The sequence below is a fragment of the Panthera onca genome, chromosome E1, assembly GCF_046562875.1.
Source record: "Panthera onca isolate mPanOnc1 chromosome E1, mPanOnc1 haplotype 2, whole genome shotgun sequence".
Taxonomy (NCBI): Eukaryota; Metazoa; Chordata; class Mammalia; order Carnivora; family Felidae; genus Panthera; species Panthera onca.
Genome location: NC_138352.1, coordinates 57,802,940 through 57,815,648, shown reverse-complemented (window position 1 = coordinate 57,815,648; position 12,709 = coordinate 57,802,940). Strand labels below are relative to the sequence as shown.

The following is a 12,709-nucleotide window of genomic DNA, read 5'->3' as shown; positions in this document are numbered from 1 at the left end:
TTTAACATAAGAAGTACCCATGAAAGGAATGTTGTGGGAGGAAGGAAAAAGCCAGCACTACTGTGCCCCCAGCAACGCATGGGGGACATGCTTTAAAGCCATTGTTATTTATTTGTTTTTCTTTTTTTTTTTTTTTTTTTAACTTTTATAACAGTCTTCCCAAAGAGCGGTCCTTCCCCATTTTACTGAAGAAAAAGCCTGTTCAGTAGTCAAGTAATGTCTTGAAAAGAAATAGCTGATAAAATGGCAGGCAGGGTTTGCACTCAGGCCCATCCAGTGTCAGAGCCTCCCGTTGTGCTTGACCTCACACCACCCTGCCTCGGAGGAGTCTGTCTGGTTGGGGGAGTGGAAGTGTCACCAAGTGACGCACACATTTGGTCTGTTTTGTGGTTTTTATCCAGAGCTCAGACCTGTGATCAGGCAGCCTCAACCATAAACTGAGTACTGAGTAATTGATGAAGCTTGTCTAATTGTGTTACTTTCAGTTTAGAGGGAATTAGGTTTATATTGTTGCGCCTTTCATCTGAGATATTTGTGATCAAATATGGTGCCGATCCCAAATCAAGTATGGAGAATACGTCCATTTTTTAAAAATTCTTTGACACTGGGGCACCTGGGTGGCACGTTTGGTTGAGCTTCTGACTCTTGGTTTCGGCTCAGATCATGATCTGGAGGTTTATGGGTTCAAGCCCTGTGTTTGGCTCCATGCTGCCAGCGTGGAGCCTGCTTGGGATTCTCTCTCTCTGACCCTTCCTTGCTTGTGCTGTCTTTGTCTTTCAAAATAGATAAATAACCTTAAAAAAAAAAAGAGGGGCGCCTGGGTGGCTCAGTCGGTTGAGCGACTGACTTTGGCCCAGGCAATGATCTCACGGTTTGTGAGTTCGAGCCTCGCATCGGGGTCTGTGCTGACAGCTTGGAGCCTGGAGCCTACTTCGGATTCTGTGTCTCCCTGTCTCTCTGCCCCTCCCCGCTTATGCTCTGTCTCTCTCTGTCTCAGAAATAAATAGAAACATCAAAAAAAAAAAAAAAAAAAAAAGAAATTCCTTGACACTTACTAGATCTGAAATAACTGGAGACCTTGTTAATTCATAGTTCTCGGAATCCTTTTGTCAAAGATGACTGGTAGATATAGGGCAGCTGGGTGGCTCAGTCGGTTGAGCGTCTGACTGTGGCTCAGGTCATGATCTCACGGTCTGTGAGTTCGAGCCCCACGTCAGGCTCTGTGCTGACAGCTTAGAGCCTAGAGCCTGCTTCAGATTCTGTGTCTCCCTCTCTCTCTGCCCCTGTCCTGCTCATGCTCTCTCTCTCTCTCTCTCTCAAAAATAAATATTAAAAAAAATTTTTAATAAAAAAAATTGTCCTTGTTCTCACTTTTCTGAGCTCTACTCCCCAGTAATTTAGTACTTCTTCTATATACTCAAATTTGTCACGTTAGTAGGGAACTATAATTCACGTTCTTTTAGATCTCAGTGTCCATTTTTACAAGGAAGAGTTGGTTTCTGACTTTAAAGCAAATCCTATTATTTGTAACTAAATATATTTGAATATTACAATAGGTGTAGTTGGATTGGGCACTCAGCTGTTAATATTTTGTCTTTTTTTTTTTTAATTTTTTTTTTCAACATTTTTTATTTATTTTTTTGGGAGAGAGACAGAGCATGAACGGGGGAGGGGCAGAGAGAGAGAGGGAGACACAGAATCGGAAGCAGGCTCCAGGCTCCGAGCCATCAGCCCAGAGCCTGACGCGGGGCTCGAACCCACGGACCGTGAGATCGTGACCTGGCTGAAGTCGGACGCTTAACCGACTGCGCCACCCAGGCGCCCCAATATTTTGTCTTTTAAGGAAATTAAAATTAGATTTATATATAAACTTATTGTAAAGGCAAACACTTGATCTTCTACCTTATAAAGGTACTATTTGGATTTGTAAGCAACGATATTATATATTTACTATACAAGCATACTTATTTTGAATTATCTTTTTCTAATTTGAAATTCCAGAGTCTTAATGTCTAAAGTAATTATGAATAGTTAAATTACAAATGGTTAAATAGGTAAAGCTGTAATATTAAAAAAAAAAATTTAACATTTATTTATTTTTGAGAGACAGAGAGACAGAGTGTGACCAGGGGAAGGGCAGAGAGAGAGGGAGACACAGAATCCGAAGCAGGCTCCAGGCTCTGAGCTGTCAGCACAGAGCCCGATGCAAGGCTTGAACCCACAAATGGCGAGAACATGACCTGAGCCGAAGTTGAACGCTTAAATGACTGAGCCACCCACGCACCCTAAAGTTGTAATATTTAAATGTAGGCTCTGTGGGGTGCCTGGGTGTCTCAGCTGGTTGAGTGTCTGACTCTAGATTTTGGGCTCAGGTCATGATATCGCAGTTGTGAGATTGAGCCCTTTGTCAGTCTCTGTGCTAAGCATGGAGCCTGCTTGGGATTCTCTCTCTCTCTGTCTCTCTCTCTCTGTCTCTCTCTGTCCCTCCCTCCCTCCCTCTCACTCTCCCTCCCTCCCTCCCTCTCTCCCTCCCTCTTTCCCTCTCCCCCTTCCCTCCCCCTCCCTCTTCCCCTCCCCTTCCCTTTTTCCCTCTCTCCCTCTGCCCCCTCCCCCACTCACATGCGCTCTCTCTCTCTCTCTATATATATAAAAATTTTAAAAAATTAAAAGTGAATATAAAGCTGTAAAATTACAATGGTCCTAATGTTTTAAGATTTATTTTTAAGTAATCTCTAGCCCAATGTGGGGCTCGAATTTACAACCTCGAGATCAAGAGTTGCATGCTCCACCGACTAAGCCAGCTAGGTACCCCTTATATTTTAATTAATTAGTTAATTAATTAATTTTCAAAGTAGGCTTCATGCCCAGTGTGGAGTCTAATGCAGGGCTTAAACTGATGACCCTGAGATCAAGATCTGAGCTGAGATCAAGAGTTGGATATTTAACTTACTGAGCCACCTAGGCACCCCACCCCTAATATTTTAGAAGAGAGAAAATATATACACACTCTGAGTAGGTTAAAAGGTATTACATGAACATGTCAACTGTAGTTCTGGAGAGTGGGATGGTAGGATATGGGTGATTTTATCTTTTTTTTTTCCCCTTAAGTTTTTTTTTTTTTTTTAATGCTTATTTTATTTATTTTAGAGAGGGAGAGGGAGAGAGAATCCCAAGCCGGCTCTGCACTGTCAGTGTGGAGCTCGACACAGGGCTTAAACCCACGAACCATGAGATCATGACCTGAACCCAAACCCAAGAGTTGGATGAGCCACCCAGGTGCCCCTGGGTGATTTTATCTGTTGGATTTCTGTTACTTTATACTTTGGTTGCCTTAGTCACTGGCCTTTTCTAACAGCAAAGAGGATGTTAGAATAGGCAACCAATAAAATATGTCTATGCTCTATTTATAATATAGGTATTTCGAACATAGATTGTGGCTAACACCCAAAGGAGAGTCTTGTGACACATTGCAAGGTGGAACAGAAATTATCTTTAGATCACTTTCTGTTTTGGATTGTTGTATGCCCCTGGCTTTTGTCTCTCTCCTCACTTTGGCTCCTCACTCCACTGCCCCTGTCATAAACGCACTGGCGCATGGATGTGAAGTGCAAATCTGAATTTAAAATGAAGTTTTATATAGTGATGTAATGAATCCCTTTCGTAAGCAGTCCTGATTTGTGTTTCTCAACACATCTCTTGGTTTCCTTAGAATGCAGTACATAAATGAGAACTGTGACTTTGGATAAACTTTTTAGTGATCTTTACAGTAATAAGTTCCCCATTAGACAATAGCTGTTTGCTTTATGACTTGTTGGTAAGTTACCCCCAAGGGGTTGAGAAATTCCTGTTTTGAAAAGTCCGGAAAGTCTTTGGTGACTTACTGTTTCATTTTTATTTTTCTTTTCTCTAAAGTTGTAGAGAACACGATCACACTGAGGTTCCCCTCCTATGCTGGCACCTCCTGTCTGCTAACCTAAACTTAGCACTTACACCTTGAGAGAACGACGCCCGATGTCATGCCCTAAGCCAGCCCCTGTATGGAATGAACTCATTTCTCTCCTGTGCACCCAGAATGATACTTGGCATTCAAATTGTGCAAATCATTTTCTGTGTGTCCTGCTGTTCAGTGAAAGTGGTTATTAAATCACAGGCTTCCCCCTATTCTGCAGATGAGAAATCCTTTAGTTAGACCTTACATGGAGCTCTTTAGATTAATTTGTGATTTGAAAAACCAGAACTGAGATTGTGAAATAAAGTAGGCTCTTGTAAAACTTTTTCCAGTAAAACAGTTGCCACAAGCTAGTTGGCAATGGTTTTCATAGACAATCTGGCTAGTGATCTCTTAAGGATATGCAATTCTTCTGAAGAGCATGTGGGCTGATTGCCCTGTAGCTGCTGTTAATGAAATAGGGTTTGTAGCTAAGCAGCCTGTAAGGAGATCAGCACTATTTGACTCTTTGCCCATGTTCTCCTTAAAAATACTACCTGCTCTCTGCCTTCAATTTACATTGATTAAAAAAAAAAATAGGATAGCTATTACGATATTACCTAGAGTGACTAGACTAAGAAGTAGAGCATAACGTCAGTCATTTTTGCTTTAATTTTATGGGAAAAAACTAGTAACTGGTTTCTGGTCTAAGTAATGACATAATTATTGTACTACTTAACTATATCCCATTTGTGTTGTCTCCCCACTAAAACCAAAACCTCAACAACAAAAACCCCTCTGAGTTGTGGACTTGAAATGAATTGGGCAATTTTCAAGAACTTGTAATTTTTTTTAATGGTTTGAAAATGCAGACATTCATGTGTGACCTCAACATTCATCTCTAATTGAGCAGGTGTGATGGGATGTTGCTTTGTGGCTCTAACATGGAACATCAGGGAATAGACTGTGATGGCTCTACATTTGTATCCAAGATAAGCAATTAAATAATCAGTCTATTTTTTATCAATTTATAACACTGAATTTTATAAAAAGTGAGTGTCTAGGGGTCCCTGGCTGGCTCAGTCTGTAGGGCAGGCACCTCTTGATCTCAGGGTTGGGAGTTCAAGTCTCACATTGGGATAGAGTGTACTTAAAAAAAAAAAAAAAAAAAAGTCTATTTCTTTAAATCCTTTATTAGGAAAACTATAGCTTTTTGGTTACACAAGAGCAGCAGTATCCAATAAAAATAGAATGCAAGTCACATAAGTAATGTTAAATTTTCTTTTTAATTAAAAATTTTTTTTAATGTTTATTTATTTTTGAGAGAGAGACAGAACATGAGCGGGGGAGGGGCAGAGAGAGAGGGAGACAGAATCTGAAGCAGGCTCCAGGCTCTGAGCTGTCAGCACAGAGCCTGGTGCGGGGCTTGAACTCACAAACTGTGAGATTGTGACCTGAGACGAAGTCGGCCGCTTAACAGACTGAGCCACCCAGGTGCCCCTGTAATGTTAAATTTTCTAGTAGCCACATTAGAAGTAGAAAGATTTAGTGAAATTAATTTTAATAATATATTTTATTTAACCCAGTACATCCAAGATATTATCATTTCAACATTAGTGAGATATTTTACATTCTTTTTTTTTTTGTATTAAGTCTTCAAAACCCACTGTACATTTTACACTTACAGTATATCTCAGTTTGAACTAGCCACATTTTGAGTGCTCACTAGCCACATGTGGCTAGTGGCCACCATATTGAATTAATGTAAATCTAGAGTTTCAACACATTTGTGTGCAGTAGACTCTACATAAATTGACATATTATACAGATTTCTATGCAGATCACATCCTGAGAAACATAAGGCAGATCTTGACACTTTTAGTTCTGAGGCAGATTTTAACTCGGCCCTAATGTGAATATTGTAAGAGAATTCTAATGGCCTTTGATTTCTTATTGAGGGTAACACACGCCACGGTTATAGTGCCTCAGCTACCCCTTTCATTCCAGCCAGTGTTTGGTATACATGTACCACTGCCCAAGCAGCATCTGTCCTGTGGCAGTTTGGTCTTGGGGGTGGCAAGGAGAGGGGCAACCGCAAAGGCATGGTAGATGAACGTGTTTGGGAGGTTCCTAAGAGGATAGAAGACATTGTTTAGAAAAAAAAAAATTCCCAAGCACCCAGGAAACTTACTTAATTCCCCTCTAATGCTGTTGGAAAATTGAATTTATTTGTGGAAATGTATTGGTCTGATTGGGGCAAATATCTCATTCTGAAATTCTCATCTCTTTGCTTTATTGAATTTTTTCATCAGTGGAATTTAAGCCCTTGGTACATGAGGAGGGAAATACCTCAGGTCTGTGCTATAAGTGTAAATTACACACCGGATTTAGAGAAGTCAGTACCAGAGGAAGAATATAAAGTATCTCATTAATTTTTGTGCAGTTATATGTTGAAGTGATAACATTTTATACTCTATATAGATAGATATGTATGTCTATGTATATCTATGTAGATATATATACCTATGTATATATATCTACATAGATATGTATATATATACTATATATTTTAAGTGTTTTTAATTTTATTATTTATTATTTTTTTAAGTAAGCCTGTGCCCCACGCGAGGCTTGAACTCACAAGCCTGAGATCAAGAGTTTCATGCTCTCGTGGGGCGCCTGGGTGGCTCAGCTGGTTAAGTGTCCAGCTTCAGCTCAGGTCATGATCTCACTCTCTGTGAGTCTGAGCCCCACATTGGTCTCTGTGCTGACAGCTCAGAGCCTGGAGCCTGCTTCGGATTCCATGTCTCTCCCTCTCTTTGCCCCTCCCCCACTTGCGTTCTCTCTCTCAAAAAAAAAAAAAATAACTAAACAATTTAAAAAATTTTAATTTACTTGTTTCTTTTTAGTTTTTTAATATGGCTACTAGAAAACCCAAGATTCTGTATGTGGCTTGCATTACATCTCTTTTGGATGGTGTTCCTTAGATTGTTCATTGTTCAGTATAAAAGACCACTGCGGGGGGCGCCTGGGTGGCTCAGTCAGTTAAGCGGCCGACTTCGGCTCGGGTCATGATCTCAAGGTCCGTGAGTTCGAGCCCCACGTCGGTCTCTGTGCTGACAGCTCAGAGCCTGGAGCCTGTTTCGGATTCTGTGTCTCCCTCTCTCTGACCCTCCCCCGTCATGCTCTGTCTCTCTTTGTCTCAAAAATAAATAAACGTTAAAAAAAAAAAAAAAAAAAAAAAGACCACTGGGAAGGTCCTGCCTGTGCTTTCTTGAATGTATGCTTGAGAGCTTGACAGCTGATGGCACCTTTGGGATCCTGCACCCTGGCAGTAGCAGGCAGGTTATTCTGTGTGTGTTCCCACAAAAGTGGGAAGGAACCTGCAGCACAGGCCTCTTAGTTTCTGTACAAAAACCTGATCCTGAATCACTTAGCTACCATTATACTTGCCGCTTGGGGAACAGAAGACCTATTGGTTTTTTGTTTTGTTTTGTTTTGTTTTAATTTTTATTTTTGAGAGAGACAGAGGCAGAATGCAGGTGGGTTAGGGGCAGAGAGAGAGGGAGGCACAGAATCCGAAGCAGGCTCCAGGCTCCGAGCTGTCAGCACAGAGCCTGACGCGGGGCTCGAACCCACGAGCTGTGAGATCGGGACCTGAGCCGAAGTTGGACGCTCAACCAAGTGAACCACCCAGGCACCCCAAGACCTGTTGGTTTTGTTACCAGTTTGCTCTGTAATTTTTATGATTTTTTAAATATTTATTTGTTTATTTATGTTTATTTTTGAGAGAGAGAGAGAGAGAGAGAGAGAATGAGAGTGAGTGGGGGAGGGGCAGAGAGAGAGAGAGGGAGGGAGGGAGGGAGGGAGGGAGACACAGACAGGATCCAAGATGGGCTCTGCACTAATAGCACAGAGCCCAATGTGGGACTTAAACTCACAAACCATGAGGTTATGACCTGAGCCAAAGTTGGATGCTTAACTGACTGGGCCACTCAGGTGCCCTGACTCCGTAATTTTTATGAAAGGGGCAGTTATAAGGGTGCTTCTTCATGCCTCCTCTGAGAAATAAATAAAGAACTCTGGATAAGTGTACATGTTTGTGTGCCTTCAGTCTTTCATTAAATGTTCTCACAATCCCAGAGAACCATCTCAGTATACTTTGATCTGTACATATGTCACTCTTTGGCTATTACTCGTAGTCATTTTTACAACCTCTTAAGACTGCTTGGTCTGTACTGATGTTTCCATGGCACGCCTGGGTGGCTCAGTTGGTTGAGTGTCCAGCTCTTGATTTTGGCTCAAGTCATGATCTTATGGTTGTTGCATAGAGCCCTTGTCCAGCTCTGCACTAGGCATGGAGGCTGCTTAAGATTCTGTCTTTCCCCCTCCCTCTGCCCCAATACCTGCTTTCGTGCTCTCTCTCTCTCTCAAAAAAAAAAAAAAAAAGGGGGGGGGGCGCCTGGGTGGCTCAGTTGGTTAAGCGTCCGACTTCGGCTCAGGTCATGATCTCACAGTCCATGAGCTTGAGCCCCACGTCAGGCTCTGTGCTCACAGCTCAGAGCCTGGAGCCTGCTTTGGATTCTGTGTCTCCCTCTCTCTCTGCCCCTCCCCTGCTCATGCTCTGTCTTACTCTGTCTCAAAAATGAATACAAACATTAAAAATTTTTTGGAAAAAAAAAATGATATTTCCGTGACCCAAGCTATTCAGAAAGAGGACTAAAGGTGGTTAGCCAGGCTGGTTTCTCATACCTGAGCATTTCCCTGGTGTATTCATGAGCTTGTATGCCTGGGGACAAAACTTGTATGCCTGGTATTTAGCATCTCTTCTTTCTCATCCCGGAATGAGAACTTTCAAAACAAAATTACTTTTCATTGAGTCGGAGAATCCCAGGCAGGTCCTTGCTTATACTTTTAAACCTGTATTCCTTGAGTTTTGCTCTCCGTCCTCCCTGAGCAGCCACATCCCGCATTTTGGTTTTAGTTTAGGTTTGGTGTACATTCCTTCCAGTTTACCCAGTGAAAAGGAGGGATTGGGTGGAAAGGAAGGAGCTAACATCTGTTCAGCATCTGTTGTGTGCCAGGCACTGGGCTGGGTTCTTTGGAATTATCTCAACAACCATGAGAAATAGAAATTATGATCTCTTCCTCTGATGAGGAAGTGGAAACCTGGAAGTTATGTAATTTTTCAGCTTCACATACTTCTGGTAGATAATGGATTCTGGAACTTGGCAGAGGCCATGCTGACCTTGACATCCTAGCCAATAAGAAGTTGCCACGTGGTTCCAGAGTTAGAGACTGTGAATGTGTACGTATTGTTGTACACGGGGAGAACCACCCAGGATCCTTTCCAAAGCATCTTTTATTCCTAAGCGCAGATCTGATGCCTGTGTTGGGTAGGTGGGGTGTTTCTAGATTATTGACTCCTACTTGGGCTTGCAGTGACCATATGAACACTTTGGTTTACAGCTGGGACCCCTGACTCCCGCAGGATGGCCCAATGGAATCAGCTACAGCAGCTCGACACACGGTACCTGGAGCAGCTTCATCAGCTGTACAGTGACAGCTTCCCGATGGAGCTGCGGCAGTTTCTGGCCCCTTGGATTGAGAGTCAAGATTGGTAAGTCCTTCCTGAGAAACTCCCCAAATTGTCAGGTTTTGGTTTGAGTCAAGAGACGTAACGTGCTGTAGCTTCATTCTGTGCTAACTATTTCATCAAAAAACTTAGGGGTGTAGGTGGTGGGGTGAAAGAGATCAGGAGATAAAGAGGTACTCTCGGTCTTGTAAAAACGTTTTCTGTATTAGAAGTGTGTGCGGGCAACTGTCTCTTGGCACATTGAAGCAGCCTGCCTGGTGGTGGATGTTTTGAAGGCTGATTTGGATCTCATTGACTTGGTGAGATCCTCTGTGTGTTCTGACACTCCAGGCATGTGCTACAAATATTTTTTATCTCAATGAAAGTTCTGGCATGGGTAGAGATTCGGGCCCATAATTCTGATTCCCTTTTAGTTATAGGAAGAGACACAGATAAGAGAAATAGACTCTTTCATAGAGGAGATAATGGCACAGAATTCCAATGACCGTTTCCTTCATTTTAATGTGTTCAGATCTACCTATTAATTTTCATTTCATTCCGGCCTGTGACCTAGTTTTTCTAGAGTTTGGTGAGGGGCCAGGGAGATGATGCAGAGAGGATGGAGATAGACCATGCCAGCCTGGGATTGCTTATTAGCTACTACTAATCTGACCTCAGAGCTAAGAATTTAAAAGCACAACAGCGTATCTGTCCACTTCACCTGAATATTTTTATTATAAGTATAGACTCTGACAGTGGCTACTGGGATCTGGAATAATTGTTAATAATCATTGAATTCATAATATTTCTTGTTGCTCAGCAAGGTGAATCTAAGTGATGAGTGGGTTAAAGCATCGGGTTTGCCTTGTTTTCTACCCTCCTTGATGGTTTCTATGCGTGTGCATGCGCATGTGTGTGTAGGTTTCAGAATCATTCTATATCCTTCTTCTTTTTCCTAGGGCATATGCGGCCAGCAAAGAATCACATGCTACTTTGGTGTTTCATAATCTCTTGGGTGAGATCGACCAGCAGTACAGCCGTTTCCTACAGGAATCGAATGTTCTCTATCAGCACAATCTGCGAAGAATCAAGCAGTTCCTTCAGGTGTGATGAGAAACTTGACCCCGCAGAGTAGGGTGTTCACTTTCTGTCCAGGGAGTATTTCTTTTCTCATTTGGCTAAGTATTGAGATCCTATCTTGTACTTTCAATCAAAGGAGAAGCTAGTAGCCCTTTCTCAAACCTCCGTATACCCACCCTTGAGCATCTTTATCTGAAATCCGCTTCTTTTGTCTGTTGAGGTAATGCTAGGATTGTTATGTTAATTATATTGTGTTAGCATGTTAATAACATGATCAGTAACTAGTGGTTTCATAGGAAGATGAGTTATTTTTATTTTTTAATTTTTATTCATTTTTTAAGAAACTTTAAAAAATGTTTATTTTTGAGAGAGAGAGAGAGAGCGCACAAGCAGGGGAGGGACAGAGAGAGACACACACAGGATCTGAAGCAGGCTCCAGGCTCTGAGCTGTCAGCATAGAGCCTGGTACAGGGCTTGAACCCACGAACCGTGAGATCATAACCTGAGCCGAAGTCGGATGCTCAACCGACTGAGCCACCCAGGTGCTCCAGTGACTTATTTTTAAATGTTAAATGTTTGACCATAACTGGATACTCTTAGACAAAGTCTGTTGCCTTTGACCAGAATAACATACTGTCCAAAGACTCAGACTAACATGTCTTCAGTCACAGGTGTACAGCTCGTGACGATCTTTTTCCTGTTTGCCCCTTCATCTCCCACTGGTGGGGGTCAGGCTCTGAGGCCCTCGTTTTATTGTTTCATATAGTAGATGTAATGCTCATCAATCTATGAGGAAGTTAGCTTTAAGTTAGCAAAGTTGGATCCGCATTTCCTTAGTCTGCTGCTACTACTTTTCATTCTCTCTCTCCCACCTACAGAGCAGGTATCTGGAGAAGCCAATGGAGATTGCCCGAATTGTGGCCCGGTGCCTGTGGGAAGAGTCCCGCCTGCTCCAGACTGCGGCCACTGCAGCCCAGGTGAGCCGTGGGAAGAAACAAAGCACTATTGAAGATGTGCTTTCCTTCTGACGTTCAAAGATGTGCTTGCTCTTACCCAGTTGTTAGGGCGTGCACCGACCTCCATGGTAGAAGTGGGTGTTTTGGTGTTTTTTCTTCTATGCAATGAAAAGAATTCATTTTTTTTTTCTTGAGTATATAATGCACTCTCCTTTAAAAAAAAATTTTTTTTTAAGGGGCGCCTGGGTGGCTCAGTCGGTTGAGCGTCCGACTTCAGCTCAGGTCACGATCTCACGGTTCGTGAGTTCGAGCCCCGCGTCAGGCTCTGGGCTGATGGCTCAGAGCCTGGAGCCTGCTTCCGATTCTGTGTCTCCCTCTCTCTCTGCCCCTCCCCCATTCATGCTCTGTCTCTCTCTGTCTCAAAAATAAATAAACATTAAAAAAAAAATTAAAAAAAAAAAAAATAAAAATAAAAAATAAAAAAAAATTTTTTTTTTAACATTACACAATGGTACAGGGAAGAAAGTTTTACAAAAATCTGCAATGTCACTCCCTTCCTTTATTATCTCTTCCCAGGAAACCAACATTAATAGTGTGGTATATATGGTTTCATACCTTTCTCCAGACTCATATAGATTACAGAAAATACACACACACACACACACACACAGAAAATACACACACACACACACACACACACACATATCATATTTAAATGGGTTTACTTCTCTGCCTCTTGCTTTTTTCATTTAATATTATGTCATATAAATCCTTCTAAGTCCAGTACTGTAAAGCTAACTCATTTTCTTTATTTGCTCTATAATATTCTGTGGTATAGATTTGCTATACTTTATTCAATTATTCTTTCTTTGACATTTGCTTCATCCTGGTTTTTTTCCCCCCATTATAAACACTACTGCAATGTCTCCCTATACAACTTTATGTTTGCACTTTGATTTCTCTATGATAAATTTCCAGGCATGGAATTGCTGGGTCAAAGGGTGTATATATTTTAGTTTTATAGATCTAGATTCCCTTCTCTAAAGACTGTACCAGTTCACATTTGCACGAGTGGGGTATGATAAGGTACTGTTCCTGGGTGCCACCTTGGATATTATTTGAGACTGAATCATTCAGGTTCATGTGCATTTCTCTTTTGTGCTTAAGTTT

The 12,709-nt window shown here is 41.8% G+C and overlaps 1 protein-coding gene across 5 annotated transcripts in view; it reads left to right on the top strand.

Moving 5' to 3' along the window:
* The window catches only part of STAT3 (signal transducer and activator of transcription 3), a 69,935-nt gene that overhangs the window by 27,735 nt on the left and 29,491 nt on the right, over nt 1-12,709 (top strand). For all 5 annotated transcript variants that reach the window (XM_078437144.2, XM_078437142.2, XM_078437143.2 and 2 more), the window contains 3 exons: nt 9,398-9,548; nt 10,463-10,607; nt 11,462-11,560. In XM_078437144.2, the coding sequence (XP_078293270.1) occupies nt 9,421-9,548; nt 10,463-10,607; nt 11,462-11,560 (372 nt within the window). In that variant the 5' untranslated portion in view covers nt 9,398-9,420. The remainder of the gene's footprint in view (nt 1-9,397; nt 9,549-10,462; nt 10,608-11,461; nt 11,561-12,709) is intronic.